The following is a 22,388-nucleotide window of genomic DNA, read 5'->3' as shown; positions in this document are numbered from 1 at the left end:
TTTAAATTATATATATATTTTTAATTTTAATTAAACTAATTAGTTATTCTTAACTTATTTATATTATATGATAATTATTTTCACTAATACATTATTAATTATCTACTAATTACACCCCTCATAAAATACCGTGTTTACAGTATAACAGACACTGTATGTGGGAGGGAGGGAGTATAAAAATAAAAAATATATTTAATATATATATTTTTAAAAAATACTCTTCTCATCCAATATAATTTGTTTATTTTTTCGTGATATATTTCTTAATTATTTACTAATTATATACTCCATACGTCCCATAACTAGTTATCAATTTGTTTTTTTATGGAGTTTTAGAAATATTAGTATTATATGGAATGTAGTAGGAATAAAGTAGAAATGATTAAAATAACGTTATCAGTAACAGTAATATATTATAAATTGTAAAAATATTTATAATGTTAGGTATATAATACTTACTAAAAAAATAAATAAATAAATATTTTATTATGAACAAACTAAAATAATGGAAAGGAGAAAGTAATATTTAAAAATTCTTTCTCCTAATTAAAATGGACAAATAAGTTGGGAGGGAATATGTTTATTTATTTATTTTTGTACAAAACAAACTCACTCAAAATTTTGGATTATATTGCAACTGCAAATAAAGGTCTGATTTAATATTAAAAATTACGAAATCGCCACTATTCCCCTTAACCATCTTTTTCCGATCGGCGATGGAGCAGCGCCTCCTGGCCGACGTCGGCCGGAACCCTAATTTATCCCCGAAGTGGACCGACGCTGCTCTCTCTCTCATCACCAATCCATACACTTCTGATCAGACGCTGTTTTCCATTTCAGAAAGCCTAATTCTCCAACTCCAGGATGCTGATTCCGATCACCGCAAAATACTCTCTCTACTCTACGCAATTTCTCGTCACCACCCCCGCCTGCGCCTCCGCATTGCCGCCGCGTCCCAGTCATTTATATACTTGCCGTCGACTCCAACTTCATCTCTTCCTCACGCTATATCTCTTATCGAGCCTGGTCATTCTGCCCCGATAGCCCCATTTGCGGACGAGTCTCTATTTCTTTCTCTGTGCTTCTGGAACTGCGTGAAGACAAGAAGATGGATGCTGAGAAACGTGAGCGATTATCGATTGAGGCCGTCGCTGTTGCTTATGGTTCTTTTGGGGTTAACTAAAGATCCGTATCCATATATTAAGGAAGCTGCGTTGGATGGCTTGGTGATGTTATGTAATAGTGTTGTGGTGGATGATCGGAGTTTGATCGAAGGCTGTTATTTTCGTGCTGCAGAGCTTCTTTTTGATGCAGATACCTCTGTCAGAGGTGCTGCTGTTCGTGTGGTATGCTATTGCCATTGCTAACCATTATTGCTTTGATACTTTAGTATGAACCATATCAGATGAACTTAACTATCATCAATCATTTGTGCAATCAGATAGCAAAATTCAGCGCTCTTTGATTTTTTTCCATTTTTTCCCCCTTGGTTTCAGGTCAGTAAGTGGGGACGGTTGATTCAAGCAATGAATCCTGATACAACTCATGGAGATTGGTCCGATGCATTGTTTGTACAGGTTTGTTTTTCATCCTTCCTGGTATCGTTTACAGTATGAGTGTTAATAAAAATACAGTTGCATGTATTGCAAGATAATGAGGATTGGCTTTGTGTTCTGGATACATGTTTTAGTAAAGAATGTAAGCATACTTGTTGAAGATATCTAACAAGAGAGTTTCACTGCTTAGCATAATTGTAGATGCGATGAAAAAATGAGGTTGCAGATTGTGTAATTTTGAATGAAAAAACACATGGTAAGTAGTCTGATCCATCGTCTATGTGTTGCAGTTGAATCTGTCAGTTATTCGTAGGATTATAATGGTTCTTTGGGAAATGTTTGCTCTCACACAACCTCATAAACAGCCTATATATAATAGTTCTATGTTCATGCAATCGATAATTTTGCTATTGTGGAAGGCAGTTAGGATGTGTTCTCTTTTTAGGTGGAAAAATTGTTTGATGTGATGTTCTGTATGAAAACTACAACCTTGTTGTAAGAGGAAAATTGAGAGACTGAATAGGAAAAAGAAGAAAAAAAACTCAAACCGGCAAACCCTTAATTAAGTAAAGATCTTGTTTTACATTTTTGGCATCATATTTGTGTCCAGTATAAGTTTTCTGTCTTTATTTATTTATTATTCCATTTGATTAATTATTTGGTTGCCGATATTCATAAAGCTCTGTATAATGGTAAGAGACACGGATATGGAGATAAGGGTTGCAGCTTTTGAAGCGCTTGGAACTATTCAAAACGTTTCTGAGGATATCCTGCTGCAGACACTGTCTAAAAAACCTTTGGCCGCAACCAAAGATAAAAATTACCGAGGACAGTACACTGCTAAACTGTTTAAAATCCCAGCTACTGCTGCTGCTTTTTCTTTCATACATGGATTAGAAGATGAATTTTATCAGGTAGTATGTTTGCCCTGAACACCTACTTCGTATAAACGCATTTAAAAGTGCTGCCTTATGCTTTATTGTCTTATGTCGGATGTCAATTCAACATAATTCCATCTGTACCCCCCCTCTCATTGACTATGCTGCTACTTTTAATTATCATTTTCTTTTCTTTGTGAAGGTCAGAAGATCGGCTTGTTGTGCCCTGCAAAAGCTGGCTGTTCTTTCTGCTAAATTTTCTGGTGGAGTGGTAGATAGAATGATGGATATGCTGAATGATGATGCAGTTGTTGTAAGATTACAAGCTTTGATCACTCTACATCATATTGCTATGAATGGCCATTTCACAGTGGAAGCATCTCAATTACAAATGGTATAAGCCTATTTTTTATGTTAACAAAGTTGTTGCTGTGATTTTTTTTTTTATTCGATTTTATGTGTTAGTTTTTCTTGGTTTACTTGAAACTGCAGTATGGTTTGTATGGAATTTATTTGTCCTATTCTTTGACAAATAGGAAATTGTTGATCCATCTGGAAATTCCATTCAATTACCTGCTTCTAATTAAGTTGTGTGAAGTATATTGTCATTTATTTTGAGGATTATGCATGTTTTGGAGAACTTTATGGAGTTCTTACGTTGCTTCTGTTACAATGTGTCAACCTTTGATTGAGCTTGAGCTTCACTGCTTCTGCTTTTATATGTTGGGCTGTTGCTTTCCTTTCATTGTGGGTATATGAATATATTCAGTCAACTGTTTTTGGACATAGAGTTGGACAGGCCGTTCCTGACCTTTATAAGGGCCGGGCCAAAACTGAAGTAAAGACCTTTATAATTATGTACTTTTTGACATACAGAAATACACAAATAAATATATTTAAATGATTAAGATGGAGTATATTTTTCACTTGAGCATCTTGAAATATAAAATTTATTTATAATAATATCAATATTGCCATAATACTTGGTAAAATCATCTGCAAAATCTCTAATTAAAAAAATGTACATTTTTTTTTTTTTTTATTTGGAAAAAGATTAGTGCAACATACTCTATTTACTGAAAAATCTCTATATATTTTTAATCTCATCTTGCAAATAAGCTTAATAATGTATTTAACACCACACATATATGTATACATATATAATTTTTAAGATTCTGGTCCCCCAGTGTGGGCCCTTAATGCCCCTGCTCGAGCAGGTGCTAGCTATCTATCTCTGGTGCAAACTTGAGGAAGTTCTGTAGTACAGTATAATGAATATTCTTGGGTTTCGTGTGATTGGCTGATGATTCCATTATTTTCTTTGTGTCTTGTTCTTTTTCATTGTGTTGTTTGAGGTATAACTACTGATTATAGTGTTCTTTCTGAATTTTTCTACTTGTTTCACTTGGTCTAGCTTGGAAATTGATATTCATCTACCACTTCCTAATTTTTTGCATGTCTAAACTTCTTTATCAAATAAAATATCTCTACTTTCCCATTTTTTAACCAGTAGTCCAATGAATTTGTTAAGCATTACTTGGTTCGGGTATATTTTGATATTTTTTAGTTCATTGCAGTTCTTGGGCACTTTGATTGATAATAATGCCTTGATAAGGTCTGCTGCAAGGAAGAGTCTCCAGTTAATTAAGTTGCAGAAGTTGGCGATGTTTAAATCATGCATAGATAGTCTTATCAAGAACATGGAACTGTATCCAGAGGTTTGTTTGCTCACAAAAGTTGTTCTTTGAAAATTGAACATATATGTGTTATGCTACCAAATTAGTGTTCAGGACTATTGTTTACATTGTTTTGGGCATGGAAAGCGTAGAAATTCTCCACCTTTCTGTGTTACCACATTCTTGGTTGAATAATTTTTGGAAATTTGCTGTAAGCAGTCAAAATGAGCATAAATGAATTTTTTATTTGTAACTTTTCATTCTTCAGTTAATCTTTCTTGACAAAATATTGCAGGATGAGGCTGATATTTTTAATGTTTTATACAAAATTGGTCGAACTCATGGAAAATACGTGACCACCATCATAAATGGACTTTCTGAAGAGGTGAGTACATATTTAACATTTTCTAGTAGATTTTCCTTTGATGCCCACTTTCAGAACAAAAATTGTATGATAATTGATATGTCATCATTCGCATCGGTGATTACAAATGAAAATTTTCAGATTTCTCCAAGCAACTTTTAAGTGGTAAATCTAGCTGATTTGATTAGAAGATCCTGGATAACTTTGGAATGGCATCATGAAAACCTTCCTTGGTTTGAATCTTTAAAGTGTATAAATGCATGCTGGAAAAATATCTTTGCTCTGTATAGTTTTTAGTTAAAATTCCTACCAATTGATTTTCTTTTTGTTTGAATGTTATCAATATACATATCCCAGTTAGAACCTTCTTTTGATGGAAAGTTGGATTCCAACAAAGCAAGAACAGCCGCTTTACTAGTACTGGCTATCTCAGCTCCAGTGTCACTTGAACGGCAGATATGCAGCATTCCTCCACAGATATATTCTTGTGCAGTTACACTATTGGGCAGAGTATCCTGTGGTCTTGTTGATTTCACAGATCAAAGCACCCTTTTATCACATCTGACTCGTTGCAGCCGATTCACTATTGCCTCTTCTTCAGAAAGTTTAGAAGGTGAAGTGCAGGGTTTTCATTCAAATCATGTCCAGTTTTTGAGGAAGGATGCGGAATGTTCTCCCCTTTCTCTTGAGTCAGCGGGATTGCTGAATCTCAAGGTATCAAACTGCTTGGAGATTGTCATGCAAAAAACTGTAGATTTGTGGTCGCTGGTGCAACTTGGATGCATGAATGAAGTACTTCAAACATTGAGGTAAATGTGGTGGTGCTTTTAGAATTTAAGTTGACATTTCAGTAATAGCTATTTTGGGATTGGTTCTCATTTGATGGAAGTTCTAATGAAGTTGCTTTATTTTGCAACTCAACATATCCCTGAATGTCCTTAGGGTTTGTAATATATTGATTGGAAGGAGAATATCGCTGTTTAAATGCGTAACTTTTTCCTTATCAGATCATATTTCCTTTGAATATGTTACTTGAATGATTTTCTTCTCTAATGATACATTTCTATATGTTTTCTAGCTGAGATTGATCGAATATATAAGGTTTTTGAAAAAGGTTCTCTTGAAGTAATGGTTCTAGGAGCTTTTGAACTGGTTTTGATGAAGGAAAGTTTTGCATGTTTTGTGATATATAGTTCATGACCTCTATAATTCTCATTTCTGCAGTTCAATTTTATGGCACTTGCAATCCACCTTTAGCTGTTTTTCTTTTGCATGAGCTGTCTCTGCAAATGTTTTCTTGTTCTATGTTTGCATGGCTAATGTGTTTCAAGGTATGCATGTGCAGGAGCTGGAAAGAAGAGCTGAAGTTTTTTTCTTGTGGATCATGCCAACTTTCTGGTGTCATGACTTTCGTATTGAAGTACTTACATGTTATAAAATTGCTTGCAAAGATCTGGTGCGAGACAAGTCTTCATTTCAGAGAGATGAGGGTCTATGATGCCCTGTTTGGTAAAATGGAAAAAAGACTCAAAGAAATTCTATACAGGTTCGTGGGTCTAGGGGGACAAGAAAAATTGCACATCCTTGAGCTAATGCTTGTTACATATACCTTGAAAGCATATTGTGGAGGGATCTGCTGTTTTGATGATTGTATGAAAAAGTTGAACCGCGTGCTTTTCCATGTGGAATGTCTTCAAAAAGAAGGATCTGTTGAACTTTCTGATTTTGTAATTGAGCTTCAGAAAGTTGTATCAGGTGAAGTTGACAACTTCAAAGATGGGAACACTCACCGGTTATCCTTGCTCAAGAAGTCTCTCAGCCTCTTCACCCTGAAACATATGGTGCTGGCCAAAGAACTGAAGTACTTGGATGTCAAATTGGATATCTCCGACAACGATTTCCAAAATCCTTACCCATTTATTCCGGGAATGCCTGTTGGAATCCCACTAGACATCACATTGTCCAACATTTCTAATGGAAGCAGGTTTTGGCTTGTTATTAATCTTGGAGAAAAATGTACTCAGTTTGTGTTCATGGATTTGGATGAGTTCGAAGGGTGCAATAAATTAAGGAAGCTTACACTTGTTGCTCCTTTCTATAGGACACCTAAAGTAAAGCACTTCTCATTGAAGGTTTCTGTTGCTATGGAATGCTTGTTTGAGGATCATTACTCCGGGCATAGTAATAAGCCAAAACATGAGCTTATTCACCTATGCAAAGGAAAAGAAGTTCATCTGTCTATGACTGTTAAGTGATGGAGAGTATTCTGTGTTATTTGGGTGGATTATTTGTGTGGCAATGTGACACTTGCTACATGAGCGTGAGGCATCTACACGCGCAGGCCAGTTGCAAGGTCTCTTGATGAATACTTGGTGATGGTTTGGTCACTCATCAGTGTTGGTCGACGAGTTTTTCTTCATCCTCTCAAGCTTTGTTGTAAGCTACAAGAAAATTGTGAGGTAATGGATTTTCTGCTACAAATTTCATTCATGTACATTGTGTAAAATGTTTACTTTTTCATGTGATTGTAACTTATATATTTCAGAACAGTTGGACAATAACACCTTTCTAATGTTTTATTTTTATCCTATTCAAACAGATCCCAGCAGTTCTCTGTTATTCTGGAAAATGGAAAACTTACATACAAGGTTGCTGCAGATTCATAATATTCTTTAGAAGGTTGGTTTTCTCTAAGTGTGGTTCTTTGCTTTGACTTAATTTATACCCATGTAATGTGCAACTAATCAAACTTCAACAAGTAGGATCATGTCTGTTTTTCTTTTTTATAAAATGAAGGATTGATTTGCATCTGGTTGTATGAGCAGGTGGTTTCATGTGTTTGTGGGGTGTCATTCATATTCTACTATGCATTTGCTTGACTTGACTGCACAAGGAATAATTAGAAATATCTATCTGCCAAGAAGTAAATTTTTTGTCTGTCATGCCAACTCTACAGAAAGTGCAATTGTACTCTTTGGTTTACTGGCAATTAATCAAACTCTCCACATGGTTATCTTGGTTGGAAGCCCCCATTTTAAATTCCATTACAATGTGAACACAACTTTAATATATGTTGGATTACTGCCCCCAGTGAAGATCCTCTTTTGAGTCTTCCATTTTGGTCATTATTTGAAATCGCATTTTAACAATTGACAACTATGTGGGCAAAAGCCGATAATTTGCACTTTGATATAATGCATTCAAATATACGGAACTGTTCCTGACACAGCACACATCACCCTTATTATGTCATAGCCTCAACAAACAAACATGTGCAGATTCATTTCAGAGGAGCTCCGAGGACTCTCTAAGAAGATGGATGTGGACCCCATGAATTTTATCAGGTGTTGAGATCCCTGGACCTCCCAAGAATCCCATCACAACCACCGCTTAAATTCACGTATGTATGACATGACTGCCCCCTTACTTTCTTTTCCAGTTTTCCGTCCAGTCCACGAGCTTCTCTCTTTTTCACTTTCTCACACTCCCCATTCCCGTTTTCACACATAGACATGGAAGCTACTTCGCCCCTCTCAATCCAGCAAGCCCTGGAGAAGAATCAGAGCCCGCAATCCTCCCCAAAGCCATTCAAGAATAGGTTGATTGCCGGAGTATTCCGATCTCCTTCCTTCAGAGAAGACACATATCAGATTTCCCACCTCAAAAAATCCGAGAAGAAAGCCCTGGGAGAGCTCAAGGAGAGGCTGGCGGCATCCACCGATGGCCCCATCTCTATGTGGGGAATACCATTGTCTGAAAATGCTGACGACCGTGCTGACGTCATCTTGCTCAAGTTCCTCCGGGCTAGGGACTTCAAAGTGGAGGATTCCCTCACCATGCTCCTCAACTGCTTGGCTTGGAGGAAGGAATTCGGTGCGGACGCAATTTTGGGGGAGGAGTTAGGGTTCAAAGAGCTGGAAGGAATTGTTGCTTATATGCAGGGGTTTGACAGGGAAGGGCACCCTGTCTGCTACAATGAGTATGGGGTTTTCAAAGACAGAGAAATGTATGAGAGGGTTTTCGGAGATGACGAGAAGCTGAACAAGTTCTTGAGGTGGCGAGTGCAGATTCTTGAGAGAGGAATTAAGCTGCTGGAATTCAAACCTGGAGGAGTCAATTCCATCATTCAGGTCACTGATCTTAAGGACATGCCTAAGAGGGAGCTCAGGACAGCATCCAAACACATCCTCTCCCTGTTCCAGGACAACTACCCTGAAATGGTTGCCAGAAAGGTGTGTGTTCTTCTCCCTCTCTGTCTTCCACCATTATTTTTTCTTCTTGCTTTCAACATCCTTCTTTTTTCTCAAGTTGAATTTTTGTTTCAGATCTTTGTAAATGTGCCTTGGTATTTCAGCCTGATGTATTCAATGTTTAGTCCATTTCTGACCCAAAGAAGTAAGAGCAAGTTTGTGCTCTCCAAGGAAGGGAATACTGCAGATACTCTCTACAAGTATGTGTTTAAAATGTTGTCGATAGATTCTTGATGGGCTAATCTTTAATGCTGTCTGGGTTTTCGTGTTCATATATGTTTTACCATTTAAGGGAATAAGATTCTGCCTTGTCTGTCATTAACCAGATTCATCAGGCCTGAGCACATCCCGGTTCACTACGGCGGCCTGAACCGGCCGGGCGACGCCCTCGACGTTCCCCCTCAACCGGCGTCTGAGTTCACCATCAAAGGCGAAGAGAAAGTGAACATTCAACTCGAGGGTATCGAGGTGAAAATAATAATATTAATAGAAAAAAAAAATCATAGATTTGCTCCCAAATTCTTATTACCTAAATGAATTTCCGACAGGGGGGTGCAACAGTGACATGGGAAATTGTGGTGGGAGGGTGGGAATTGGAATACAGTGTGGAATTCATACCGACTGCTGAAGGTAGCTACACCATCGCGGTGGCGAAGCCGCGGCGGATGTCGGCGGAGGAGGAGGCTGTGCACAGCTCGTACACCGCCGGAGGAGCGGGGAAGCTGGTGGTGTCGGTGGACAACTCGGGGTCCCGGAAGAGGAAAGTGGGGGCTTACCGTTACAGTGTCTGCAGATCGTCCAAAGGTGTTGTGCTGCAAATGTGAGGGAGGTAAGAAGAAGAAGAAATCTGAAATGAGTTTTGTTTGCATTAATTAATTAATTATGTTTGGATGGTGTGTTTTAAAGTGGTGTTTAGTGTAATGTCATGAGGATGGTGATTATGTATTGTAGTAGAATTATATATATATATATATATATGTGCTTGTTGTTGACGCTTGAAATTTGAAAGATACATGTGATATGTAGTGTAGCAGTGAAATACTGAGCAGTGGGGCACAGAGAGTTTGGACTTTTGGAGCATTGTTTGCAGGGTAGGATGGGGGGTGGTCCTCCCTTTCTCTCTGAATATGGTTTTGTTGGAATTGGGAAGGTCCTGGAAGCAAGAAGAAAGATTGGGTCCGGGCCCTGCCTTGCCTTGCCTTGCCTGATTATAGTTATATCCTTGCGGGCCCTGTCTGGGTTCGATTTGGTTCCTCGAGTATTTACAAGAACATAAAAATATATAGAATAAAAGCGTCGCCTTCAAATTTGTTTGGAATTCTATTCGGTTTTCGGTTAAAGATATTTTATCTTTGTTTGTAGTCCGTGTCTGGTAAAATAAATTACTCAATAAAAATAAGAATAAAAAAATGAAAATATTTTTATTTTATTTTTAATGAAAAAATTATACTACTGTATTTCAATTGTACTAAAGTTCGGCAACTTAAAAAATTTAGTGTGTGTTCGTTTATAGGTTTTATGCGAAATTTTATTATTCATTTTTTTTAAATATTAAATTAAATATACAAATTCTTTATATATTTTTTATATTATATTTAAAATTAATTTTATATTCAAAATATCATATAATATCAATGTCTATTTATATTATAATTTAAAATTTTTATTATTTAAATTTCGAATTAAAAATCCAAACCCCAAACAAACAGAAAGGTTGTATTTTTTTATAAATTTTACGACAAATTTTTATTATTTAGACTTTTTCTTCCTTAAAAATATTATAAAAATTTATTTATACAATATCAAATAATTATTTAAATTTAATTTTTATTATTAAAAATTCAAACCCAAAAATTAAAACAAACAAACACATCCTTCACCGAACAATTAGATTAAACAAAAAATTCCATAATGAATGAATAATGATGACACTCAGCATCCAATTCCATGGAGAAAGGCTGTGGCATGCAGAAGGCGCAAGAAGTGGACATCCTTGTACGTGGCATTTCCTTGCACCTCCAACACATCCATCACCCCTCTTCCTATACAATTAAATGCCGACAACCGAATCGAATCGATTCGATCACAAAACTACTACTAGTAGTAGCAGCAGCAGTAGTAATACATCCATCCATCCAAGCTCCAGCAACAATGGCGCAGGCGACGATCTCACCTCAGGCCGGACAAATAGAATCTTACAGATTACCCAGCGGCCATCTCATACCTTCCATTGGCGTCGGCACCTGGAAATCTCAATCCCCCCGCGACTGCGTTCAGAAAGCACTAATTGAGGTACAGTACACACAATAATCAACTACGCTCTCCATTAATTGCTCGATTCTGCTGCAAGAGTAAGAGTTTTTAAATTTGGGATGCAGGGTGGGTACAGGCACGTGGATACAGCCGCCAAATATGGAGTCGAGCACGAGGTCGGAACCGGAATCAGGGCAGCAATCCACGCCGGAATCGAAAGAACTGCCCTATTTGTTACATCCAAGATTTGGTACTTTTACTTGTCTTCAAGGTGTTCGATTAAATTCCTGACTGGGACAACACAGCACACCACCATATTCATTAATTATTATTTGATTTACATTTACAGGTGCACTGATTTGAGCCCTGAAAGAGTACGCCCTGCGTTGCAGAAGACATTGAAAGAAATGGGCCTCGATTATCTTGATCTCTATCTCGTACTACTAACTTTCTGTTTCTTTTTTTTTTTTTTTTCATTTTATAAGTGAATTTGGAATTAATCTATTGAATTAATTGAAGATCCACTGGCCGTTCCGGCTGCGGGAGGGATCGGACAAGGCAGGGGATGTGTTGGATATGGACATGGAAGGGGTGTGGAGGGAGATGGAGAAGCTTGTTAAAGACAACCTTGTAAGAAGCATTGGTGTCTGCAATTTCACCATCAAGAAACTGAGCCATCTCCTGAGCTTTGCAGAGATCAAACCTTCTGTTTGCCAGATGGAGATGCACCCTGGATGGAGGAACGACAAGATGCTCCATTTCTGCAACAAAAATGGCGTCCACGTCACTGTAAGTAAATCTCAATTAAGAAGACGACATAATCCATTACAATGACTGATTAATTAATTAATGGGTTGGGTTGGGTTGGGCAGGCGTATTCGCCTTTGGGGTCTCAGGAGGGGGGCCGCGATCTGATCCATGATCCGACGGTGGAGAAGATAGCAAGAAAGCTGAACAAGAGCCCTGGGCAGGTGCTGGTGAGGTGGGCACTACAGAGGGGGACGAGTACAATTCCTAAATCCAATTCTCCCGACAGGATCCTCGAGAATATTCATGTTTTTAATTGGGAGATTCCTCAGCAGGACTTTGAAGCTCTCTGCAACATCCCAGATCAGGTCCATTTCAATTCTCATCATATTATTATTATAATTAAAATATTTATTTAAACAGCCATGGCTAAACTGGACATATATATATGTATGTATTTATTTGTGTGAGGTGCAGAAACGTGTGTTGGATGGGGAGGCCTTGTTTGTGAACAAGAATGATGGACCTCTCAAAAGTGTAGCAGATGTTTGGGATCATGAAGATTGATTTAATTCATAGTTTGGGAATTTTACTGTCAATTTAGGGTTTTTTTTTTTTTTTCCTGAGATAGTATATAATAAGAAACACATTATCAATCTTTAGGCACAAACCATGTATGTATATATAGTATATATATATTTGTTTAATTGCAAGACAAAAATTAGATCAGTACTAAAAATCTTGTTAATGGAACTAAAGACAATTGGAGGACAAAACCCTAATTGAATTACGCATCAAGATTAATTGCAATTCAAATAATGGAAGGATTTCATAATTCATGCATTTTCTTGTACGAAACCCTTTTAAGAAAGATCATTTCTTTACACGAAAAAAAAAAAATAGAAAAATTATCTTTACAAACTCACCACCATTGATGAACCAAAACTCCAGTCTCTCTAAGAGAAGTAAACAATTCCAAACACTGACCGTACGTCTTCTGATACTTTGTCGATCTCTTACCAGGGCAGCATTTCTGCCATCGATTGTAATGACACTCGAGAAACAGTTCATCAATCAAACAAATCCCTCCATTTTCAAACAACTTCGGAATCAAATCGAATTCAGTCCCCTCGACATCCATCTTCATCACCACATAATCCCTTTCGGACACTGTCCTCTTCAACCATTCCCCAAAATCAAACCCCTCAATCCGATCACCGTCCGGCGGCGCCGATGATTGCGCGGGCCTAATCCGGCCCATCCCTTTACCGGGTTCACCATTGATGTCGAAGAACAAGGTCTCGTTCCTCACCCACGCCGCGTACGGCAACAATGTCACTCCCTTCTTCCCTCTGTACTGATCATGAAATGCCCTGTCGGCCTCGACTGCGAATATCTCGAATGTTTTGTTCTGTTTTGGATACTGCTTCTTGAACCAGCTTACGATGCTCGATCCATAGCTTCTTGCGCCGACATCGATGTATATGTACCTCGTCTTGAAGCTTATATCGACCATTGATGGCAGATATTTCATGTTCTGTAAATTCCTCTTAAGTGTTATCCATGGCTTCTTTGGCTCTTTGGCTATTAATGGCTCTGCTTGATTTGCCAAACTCTGTTTGTAGGTTGGAACAGAGCATTTGTTCTTCTTCTTCTTTGGTAATGGAGTTTTCTTCCTGGTTTCTTCTAGAAGCTTCTGCAGAACAATTTGTTGTAGAAATGGCGTTTGGGGATCAAATCCTGCAATGTTTTTGGTCCTGAGGAATTTACAGAAACTGAAGAGATTGAGTAAGGAATGGAAACTGTAAGTGTCATTTGTTCTTGTGTGGACGATGAGAAACCCTTCGGGTTTCAAAGTCCGGTCAATCTCCGCCGCGAAAGTCGCCGGAGATGCTGAATTGGCCGCCGTGCCGGCGGCGCAGAACACGAAATCAAAGGTGTTGTTGATGAACGGCAGATTGGAGCCCTTCCCTGCAACCACCATCGGTTTGAAATCCTTCTTCGCAACGCCGACGGAATCCTCCACTCCGATCTCCCTCAGCGCGAAAACGTCGGCGCCGGCGGCTGTATCGACGCAGAGAGCTTTGAAATTAGGGCGGAGAATGGATTCGCCGATCAGATCCTGAAAAATTGACGAGTAGAATTCAACCGCCGTTTGGAAACCCTCTGTCGCCCACAATTTGGGGATTTTCTTCGGCGTCGACGGAGCAGTTTCGCCGGAACTTGTCACGACCGCCGCAGACGCCGATTTCCTCAGATTTCCGCCGCTCACGGCGGCGAAACTTTCCGGCAAGGAGACGAAACAGAAATCGCCGACGTCGCATGATTTTCCGCGGATTATAACGACGTAAGCAGATCGAATTGCGATTAAAAACACCGAGAAGAGAATCAAACGCACCGGAATATTCCTCAGAAATCCAGCCTTCCCGACCGCCGGCGTCCCCATCAAAAGAATTTCAAGGAACTGCAAAATTGCAATCCGAATCCAACGAATTCGGCACTAGCGGGAGCAGAATCGAGCGGAGGTGTGATTGGCGCCGACGAGGGAGGAGGCGGCGGAGGGATATGAAAATGGGGAAGAAAGGGACGCCATGGGAGGGTGAAAGGAAGTTATCATAGTACAGTTATGGCGTTGATCTGCAAATTAGGGACGACGAAATTAGGGTTGAGGTGCTAAAATTAGGAGCCGCAATAAATGATCGGCGTTGAAACTGAAAAAATATATATATATCGACGAGACGGCTGTATCTCTCACCGTACGTGTAACGGTAACGGCGAGGCGAGAGGGGTTTTGGAGAAGACGACGGGGAGGTTGACTTGGTTTGGGCGGCCGTTATCAATTACTGATGGATACTATTCCGTATTTAATGTTTAATCCTTTTGGGGATTTAATTTGCCGTTAGGGGCAAGTTAATAGGATAAATATATTTAAATTTAATAATTAATTGAGGAGTGGAGTCACGCGGAAGTCACGTGACGGGCATAGGAACTGGAATCCCCGGGATTCCATGCATCAGTAACGGCTTTTTTCCATTTCAGCTTTATTAGTATTTGCCTTTTTACTGCACCCCCACCCGTGAGTGAATGGATCCGTTAATTTCGTTCACTTTCGTTATAAGGAGGATATGGGGATTCCAATAATTTATATATTTTTTTAAATAAACCAAGTTAATAATAATAATAATAGTAAATTAATTGTGTGTGATGGGGCATGAAAATGATTGAAGATTCTTTACTTGTGGACTACGGGAGAATAACATTTATTCTCTTTATTTGGGTTGAGGGGCATCCAATTTGCATTTAAATATATATTTTCTAATTTTTGAATTTATTTAAAAATAATAGATTTAATCATATACTCCCTCTCCCACCTATATTCTGGATCTCATGACGTGGCAAATATAAAATTTTTATTAAATTAATTGATTATGAGTTCAATTTCGATTTAAATCATTTAAATAAAATTTTTATTAAATTAATTTTAAATTAAAATAAGCTAAAAAACATATAAATTTTCGTGAATAAATTAAAAAACATAAATAAACAGTAGATAAATGCAAAAAAGCCATCAATCTCCATAACGCAACTACTTAAAACAACAGAATCATCACACTGAAACAACTGGGACCTCTCTCTCTCTCTCTCTCTCTCTCTCTCTCTCTCTCTCTAATCTATATATAATCTATAAAGCAGGGAAATTGAGTAGATTATGATTATGCACTGTTGGCAGGAGGGAGGGAGTTTTCAATATTTGAAGGCATTAGTATGTTGAAGCCATCTGCAGCTGTGGACATGAGCATGCCTGGAATTTGTGAATGCCAATGGATCTCTTTCAAGTCCTTTTGACCCTGCAAAACTCATATACCATTCAGCAATCTATCGATATTATGCCCAAAAAGAATCGATTTTCGAAGCTAAAAGTTGTCGCCATTGTCGTCACCTGATGAACAAACAGAAGCTGCGGTGGCAGGTCGTTGGGGGCGTTCACTTGCTCTTTTGTGCTGGCTTTGAACTCGGCCTCTTCTTCTTCGTCCCTCTCCAGAGAAAGATCCCAAATCCTGTCAATAAGAAGATCGTCATTAGAGAATAATGACAATGCACAGGAAATCGAGGTTTGGTTGGTGTTCTAACGTTAGCTGATTGTCTGACGAAGAAACCGCTAACGTGGAGGCCTCATGTGGGCTCCACTCGATCGACGTGATTGGATGCTTATGGTAGTCAAAATGTGCCACAACAGAGTCTTCTTCCTGTTCCATGGAAATTACACTTGAGTTATCTTCGAGTTTCTATCACCTGTGAAGATAAATATAGAAATATTTTTGAAGAAAAAGAATGAGATATTTAACCTTGAGAAGTCGAAGATCTCGGATGGAAAATGTCCCGTCGTCACTGCCAGATGCGAGCATGCAGCTTGCAAGGCTAGTTAGAGAATTAACAATGGTTAAATGAATTAATATACTTAGAAGTATGATGAGGAATGTAAATTTTAATTGAGAATGAATTGATCACCTGTTCCATGTAATTACATTTACGTCTGCTTTGTGTGCTTTTATCAAAACTGCCGGAGACTTTCCCAAACGGATGTCCCAAATTGCAACGTTTCCATCAACCGAGCATGATGCAAAGACAAAGGGTTCTGTCGGACTCCACTGCAGATACAGAAAAAAGAATCATACGTTTTATTCAATTAAGATTATCAAATCAAATATCTATCTTTTTATTTATTATACTACTAAAAACAAAAATTTCATTCAAAACATTATATCAATGACCTATTTATATTGTTCATGGATTTTATCATCAGCTTTATGAATTAACTTCAAGATAGAAGGCACATCAAATAATGTTACACTTCAAACTTTTACTATTTCCAAAACCGCAAATCCAAATCCAAATTCATACCATAAAAGAACAAACAAACTCTATGTCACTTTAGGAATGGAAATTGCATCTTGGATAGATCAATTCTTAAACTATAAATGTGACAGAGGCATACCTGTAGATCTTCTACACTTGCAGAATGTCCAACAAACGGTTTTGGATCGACATTCCATGTTGAATCCGATGTGGGCTCCCATAGATGAATATTGTTCCTGCAATCCCCTGGAGAAATGGAATAGAAGTGCAAAAACCAGGTATGTAAATTCCGTAACGTATACTGTGTAATGTAGTCTGATGTAATTCAGAAATAAATGAAAGCTGATGCGCCAATACCTGAAACTAGCCTTCCAGCAACGAGAGGGCTCCAGTCTATAGCATAGCCTTCATCCTTGTGGCCAGTAAACTTATATAAAGGAGCTTGATTGGACACTGTGGTTGCTCCATTGACAGATTCGGTATCTGATTGTCCCAAAGCATTTAAATGAGAGGTGAAGTCCCACAACTGCATTGCAATTCAATTAGAACAAACTACGGCACATACGATATGTAGTAACCATGATGATAAATATTCCCTTGTCGGGAGTATATTGGTTTCAACCTTTTATCCAATTCACAACACTGAAACAATATATATAGAGACAAAAAAATCTACCTGAACATGGCCAGAATCAGCCCATGAAGCACAAATATGAGGATTTTGTCGCATAGCACGTATCCGGTTGACACATCCATTGTGAGAAACTTTGCGTAGCTGTAGATTTATCACGAAAAGATGAACCACATAACACAACTGAAAAAACTTCAATATCAGTAATAACAGCTTTGTACAAACAAACCTGCAAAACTGGGGTTCGAGAGCCGGCTTCCTCTTCCTCTTCCTCATCACTGTCACTATCGTCACTATCCATGTCCGAACCATCATCATCATCTGTCTTCTTTGGCACTAATTCACGTTTCTTACCAGAGATATTCAACACCTTAAATATTCCAATATAATTCCAGGAAGCTTTTTCTGCCTACATAAGGTTGGGTGAAATAAAAGAATCAACACATCACGGTTGAACATAACAAATCCTGGAAAAAGGATGGGAACTCCAATTTCAATGCCATCAATCATAACAGAAGGATTTTAAGACCATAACACATAAACCCTCATAATTATCGTATTCTAGAAGTTTAGCACTCACCTGTGTTCCTGCAACGCAATAAACAGTGTGTGGAAACTCAGTGCGCACCAATCCTAGGGAATCCTTCACTACGTCAAAACTGATTCGAAACAGAATTAGAATAAAATAAAAATTCACGTGCAATTTTGAAGAGAAACTTAAAGAGGCAAAGAACAACAAACTCCACAATTTAATGGACAATCAATATAACCTCAAACAAGGCCATCCAATGTGAAAAGCATGAAGAGAGTTGTAAGCTGAAGGATCGCACTGGAGCTCCTCCCCCTCCTCCAATTTGTCTACACCCGGTTGCCACACCTTTGCTGCCACCGAAGGTTGGGAATTTGACGACGATCCTTCCCCTTTCTTAGAACTCTATTGATATTATCAATTTTAAATACAAATCAATCAAATTCCTCAACTAAAGCGAAATCAAGCTTCTAACAACCTCGAAAAAATTCGAAAGATGGTAAAACCACAATCGGTATATCATATGGCATTATGTACCTTATCCTTTTGTTTAGATTTCTTAGGTCTTTTCAAGCTCCGAACCATCTTGAAATCTCGATTATTCACGAACTAGAGCAGACGCAGAGAGACGAAGAGCGATGGTGCTTGTAATTGGGGATTATTGCTGTAGGAATTAGGGTTTGTGATTAGGGTTTATCCGGTAGAAGGAAGGAAGTCTAATGGCCAAAATCTCATTGGGTCCATTAAATAATAATTCCGCCCTTATTGGGCCATATAAAATTGGGCCACAAAATCCGGGCCTTGAATTATATCTTATAGTCAAATCACAAAAAGTTCACGTCATGAGTTGACTTTATAACTTTCCACATGCTCGCAACACAACACGTGTAAGAATCCTAAACAGCACACATTAATTATATGAACTATATTAATATAATCAAAATATACGTATTTAATAAATAAAGTTACATTACATGATAAATATAAATTCCAAGAAATAGACAATATATAAAAATGGCAGTTTACTATCTCCTATAATCAGTGGATTCAAACATTGTAAAACATCTAAATTATAGCGTATTATTATTTTCTTCAATATTATGCTTAAGTAATGTATTATTAGTAATAAATTATAATATTATTTTATTATGTTTATATCAATAGTATTATTGATATTTTAAATATTTTAAAGATTATATAATATAATTAAAATATATTTATTTATTTATAATTAATTTGATCATCTTTCAAAATCATAACTTTAAACCAAAATACGACGAACGAAACACTTTGTAAATTTAAATCAGTATATTCAAATAAACGAATCCCAAACCCAAAGGCTCGAAACTTGCTGAAAAAATAAATAAATAAATAAATACCAACCTACCCGTAGCGTGAAATAAGTAACACTCGATTGGCTATCATTAATCTGGAGCTATGGCCCGTGGACTCCCCAAGAATTATAGAGCTCCCAGCCAACTGTAAATTACATAGAAGAGAAAAAAAAAAAGACAAATGGAGAGCAACCGTTTCTGAGTTGTCGGAGAGTTCGAAGTTGACAACGTATTCTTTCTACAACAAATCATCAATCCACAAGAAACTTCATGGAAAATCCCGCCGATTCCAAACCGGACAAGTCAAATCCACAACCGCCGCCCCCGGATTTGGAGACCGGCGGCCCTGCGCCTCCGGCGGTGCGCGGCGCCGGCGACGGCGACGGCGACGGCGGAGTTGCTAGCATCGTTGAACGATGGAAAAGAGAAGATGTCCTAAAGAAAACCTCATTGGCGTCGCGTGGATTAGGCTTCGTTTTCTCTCTTCTGTCTTTCATTGTCATGGCGACAAATAAACATGGCGATTGGAGAGAATTCGACAATTACGAAGAATACAGGCATCCTTAATTAATCCCCAATTCTTAACCCTATCTCAAATTAACGTTGTTTACTTTCTCCGATGTTTAAATATGCTCTTGTTTTTTATCAGGTACCTCGTAGGAATCGCGATCCTGTCAACACTCTACACAGGATTTCAAGTTTTCAGGCAATACAGAGAACTTTCTAAGAACAGACCTCTTTTCTCCTGGAAGCATTTACCAATGGCGGATTTCTTAAGTGATCAGGTTTGATTTGTAGCTATGTTCTTCCTACGTTGTTATTTAATTTTCTTTGTAAGAACTCAGACAGGATTGGATTTTCATGGAACCTACCGCAGATTGTCGCATATTTGTTGATATCATCAGCTTCATCAGCTGTGCCATTGACAGACAGGATGAGAGAAGGTGCAGACAGCATCTTCACCGATGCATCGTCGGCTGCGATCGCGATGCAGTTTTTCGCCTTCTTCGCAATGGCGATATCCGCCGTTGTTTCCGGTCATAAACTTAATAAACAATCCTATGTTTGATCGAATCAAATTCACGGTTCTTTTTGCTATAAATAATGTTGTTTCTTCTTTACAATGCAATTGTATATTTCTTACCTCGAAAAATTTGAACATGTATACAAGAGATTCTTTCTACATTTTGAAATATGATCATACAGTATATAATAGTTATTTATGAATGTGTTTTCGGAGGCTTTGTTCAGGCGAGAAATGTGTCGAAAAATGAGGCATCTTTGGGCTCATCCTTGGCGACGGTCAGCGAAGAATTCTGTGTGTGTCGAATCTGTTGGTTGATGTAAGAACCTGTGGGGTTTCGGAAGCTTCCGGAAAGTGTGTAAGAATATTGCGCCGTCTGAGGATAAGACATTCCGATGGAGTGGCTATTTATGGTGGTGTAAGAACTGCTGCTTCCTCGCGCTGCAGGGACGTCGTGATTGTGCTTTCCTTCGTAAGTTGTGATTACGGCCCTTGAGTCGTGGCACGCTCGTTCGACGTGTTTTCTTACAGAGCAGCTGTTGAATGTGCATTTGTAGTAACTCCTGGAAAATGAGACAGTTTTGGATTAGTTAAGGTTAGTTTTATTGCTTTAAGTTTCATGTGTTGTTTATATCTGTAGTACCGAGGATTCGGATTGCCCTTTACGACTTTCTGTCCATATTTTCTCCATCGGTAGCCATCGTCAAGTATGTCGATGTCGCTGGTGGTCTGGACAACAATTCGTGGCTCTCTAACCATTCGGCTTCCAGAAGCTTCCGGACCATCGTTCTCTAAAGTCCTTTTCCTGAAAAAGACAAGATTTTTAACATTAAGGCTGTTATCTGATTTCTAACATTGTTTGAATCTTATCAGTTATTACAAAAGCTAACCATCTCTTGGCTTCGGGGTCGAATTCGTTGTCGTTGCTAATTGAAGAGCCCTGTTCTTGATCGACATCATAGTCCGCAAACGAAGCTGTCGAAATCTCGGCGGGTTCGATTTGAGAATTGTCGAGCATTGATTCGATTGGATTTTGATTTGGAATTTGATTTTGATTCGAAATTGAGATGGCCAAGTTGGCGTAAGTCGACGATCTCCGATTCGACTGCGGCTTGGGATGATTGTGGCTGCCTTTGTAGACGATTTCGGTGACGTATCCGTCGAAATTTCGCTCGACTTTCTTCTTTGTAGGACAGCTTGGATAAGTGCATTTGTAATAACTACGAGGATTCTCACTGCCCTTCACCTGTTTCTGTCCATATTTCCTCCAGTTGTAGCCATCGTCGGATTTCTTCTGATACCTAATGTAATTTGATGGCGGAACATACTGCATTTCCCTCATGTTTGATTCAGATTTCATCCCTTCTTGCATCTGCTGTCTGAATGAATCCTGAACGTAATAAAAAATACTCATGGAGTAACTAACACGGCCTCCGTTTTCATAAGGCCTGTAAGTAAACACGGCCGTGTTGATGGATGAAATGAAAAAAAGAACATACCGTTGCAGAAGAGGCGTGGGACTGAAACGAGAACAGCTCGGTGGTCTGCGACGGAGCAACCTAATCAATACAAACGTTAGTTAATTAATAATTACAGAACAAAGCTTAAACTTTCAGAAAAAAATAAAAAACTTACAGTGGAAGGTGGGAGAAGGGAAGGAGAATCGAGGAAAACAGAAGGGCTGAGAGGAGGAGGAAAGGCAAGAAATGAAGAAGGATAGGGACAAGAATTGGGGGACATGAATGGATTGCTGATCGAAGATCTTCTTCCTTCATTAATCGAACTTTCTTCTCCTTCTGTAATAATCGTCGCAAGATCGCTGAAATTAGTCATGTATTGGTATTGCATCTTCAATTCTTCCTCTGACTTGAATGCAATACTGGGATTTTTTTAAAGACGTCGAAGGAGTTATATATATATGTATGTATGTATATGTGTGGGTGTATGTATTCGTATATGCAGAGGTTGTTCTTGTTCTGAGAAGAAACAGGAATTTTGACTGAAGAAAATTAGGGCTTTTGGTCAAAGCTCGTGTGTCTGACCGATTCCCGGCGGCTGAATCTGACAAGAGGAGCTGTGATTGCGTGCGGACGGTTCACCTGCGCTGTAATCTCTGAGATTAGATCCGACGGTGATCATTGGAACAGCTCAGCAGCACTAATTTGTGATTGGCTGATGACGTGGCACTTTCTTGACAACCTTTTATCAAACCCCACGCAACCCTACCATGAAAAATCTTCTTTTTGTGTCGTTTCTCACGGGACATAACTGAAAACCATCAACTTTAAA

The 22,388-nt window shown here is 38.4% G+C and overlaps 7 protein-coding genes across 10 annotated transcripts; 4 read left to right on the top strand and 3 right to left on the bottom strand.

The window, feature by feature from the left end:
* The first annotated feature begins 662 nt into the window (after positions 1-662).
* On the top strand, positions 663-7,925 carry LOC127250902 (protein SIEL). 2 transcript variants are annotated; one of them, XM_051274376.1, is made up of 10 exons: positions 663-1,346; positions 1,497-1,577; positions 2,237-2,470; positions 2,637-2,828; positions 4,012-4,152; positions 4,406-4,495; positions 4,832-5,283; positions 5,820-6,933; positions 7,074-7,153; positions 7,753-7,925. In XM_051274376.1, the coding sequence occupies exons 1-8, from the start codon at positions 717-719 to the stop codon at positions 6,727-6,729; spliced, it is 2,730 nt and encodes a 909-aa protein (XP_051130333.1). In that variant the 5' UTR covers positions 663-716; the 3' UTR covers positions 6,730-6,933; positions 7,074-7,153; positions 7,753-7,925. The 2 variants fall into 2 exon arrangements, with proteins under 2 accessions (XP_051130333.1, XP_051130334.1); XM_051274377.1 differs by lacking the exon at positions 7,753-7,925 and having other exon boundaries at positions 7,074-7,312.
* Positions 7,926-7,986: 61 nt separating this feature from the next.
* Positions 7,987-10,045, top strand: LOC127250903 (patellin-6-like). Its single transcript, XM_051274378.1, has 4 exons — positions 7,987-8,706; positions 8,800-8,924; positions 9,051-9,192; positions 9,273-10,045. Exons 1-4 carry the CDS (start codon positions 7,987-7,989, stop codon positions 9,546-9,548), a joined length of 1,263 nt encoding a protein of 420 aa, XP_051130335.1. The 3' UTR covers positions 9,549-10,045.
* Positions 10,046-10,798: 753 nt separating this feature from the next.
* Positions 10,799-12,461, top strand: LOC127251026 (aldose reductase). 2 transcript variants are annotated; one of them, XM_051274566.1, is made up of 6 exons: positions 10,802-11,016; positions 11,103-11,227; positions 11,327-11,414; positions 11,497-11,766; positions 11,850-12,092; positions 12,202-12,455. In XM_051274566.1, the coding sequence occupies exons 1-6, from the start codon at positions 10,876-10,878 to the stop codon at positions 12,289-12,291; spliced, it is 957 nt and encodes a 318-aa protein (XP_051130523.1). In that variant the 5' UTR covers positions 10,802-10,875; the 3' UTR covers positions 12,292-12,455. The 2 variants fall into 2 exon arrangements, with proteins under 2 accessions (XP_051130522.1, XP_051130523.1); XM_051274565.1 differs by having other exon boundaries at positions 10,799-11,016; positions 11,103-11,414; positions 12,202-12,461.
* On the bottom strand, positions 11,426-14,573 carry LOC127251025 (uncharacterized). Of its 2 annotated transcripts, none has more exons than XM_051274564.1 (2): positions 12,651-14,567; positions 11,426-12,073 (listed from the first exon to the last, which is right to left on the bottom strand). In XM_051274564.1, coding segments are annotated over exons 1-2 (1,521 nt in total). In that variant the 5' UTR covers positions 14,171-14,567; the 3' UTR covers positions 11,426-12,072. The 2 variants fall into 2 exon arrangements, with proteins under 2 accessions (XP_051130521.1, XP_051130520.1); XM_051274563.1 differs by lacking the exon at positions 11,426-12,073 and having other exon boundaries at positions 12,647-14,361; positions 14,480-14,573.
* A 683-nt stretch (positions 14,574-15,256) lies between these two features.
* Positions 15,257-18,453, bottom strand: LOC127251156 (protein HEAT STRESS TOLERANT DWD 1). Its single transcript, XM_051274757.1, has 12 exons — positions 18,279-18,453; positions 17,983-18,146; positions 17,793-17,871; positions 17,442-17,621; positions 17,258-17,356; positions 16,939-17,107; positions 16,721-16,827; positions 16,234-16,373; positions 16,071-16,143; positions 15,856-15,971; positions 15,665-15,782; positions 15,257-15,572 (listed from the first exon to the last, which is right to left on the bottom strand). The coding sequence occupies exons 1-12, from the start codon at positions 18,324-18,326 to the stop codon at positions 15,438-15,440; spliced, it is 1,428 nt and encodes a 475-aa protein (XP_051130714.1). The 5' UTR covers positions 18,327-18,453; the 3' UTR covers positions 15,257-15,437.
* A 784-nt stretch (positions 18,454-19,237) lies between these two features.
* LOC127250907 (CASP-like protein 4B1) lies at positions 19,238-20,159 on the top strand. Its single transcript, XM_051274381.1, has 3 exons — positions 19,238-19,632; positions 19,725-19,860; positions 19,953-20,159. The coding sequence occupies exons 1-3, from the start codon at positions 19,346-19,348 to the stop codon at positions 20,142-20,144; spliced, it is 615 nt and encodes a 204-aa protein (XP_051130338.1). The 5' UTR covers positions 19,238-19,345; the 3' UTR covers positions 20,145-20,159.
* A 163-nt stretch (positions 20,160-20,322) lies between these two features.
* Positions 20,323-22,094, bottom strand: LOC127250906 (probable WRKY transcription factor 26). The gene is made up of 5 exons (XM_051274380.1): positions 21,735-22,094; positions 21,599-21,658; positions 20,990-21,489; positions 20,743-20,904; positions 20,323-20,662 (listed from the first exon to the last, which is right to left on the bottom strand). Exons 1-5 carry the CDS (start codon positions 21,945-21,947, stop codon positions 20,323-20,325), a joined length of 1,275 nt encoding a protein of 424 aa, XP_051130337.1. The 5' UTR covers positions 21,948-22,094.
* Between the last annotated feature and the right edge of the window lie 294 nt (positions 22,095-22,388).

This window comes from Andrographis paniculata, unplaced genomic scaffold (assembly GCF_009805555.1).
Source record: "Andrographis paniculata isolate CXL003 unplaced genomic scaffold, ASM980555v1 Contig38END, whole genome shotgun sequence".
Lineage (NCBI taxonomy): Eukaryota > Viridiplantae > Streptophyta > Magnoliopsida > Lamiales > Acanthaceae > Andrographis > Andrographis paniculata.
The sequence above is the reverse complement of the archived record's forward strand: the minus strand, read 5'-3'. Positions and strand labels throughout refer to the sequence as shown.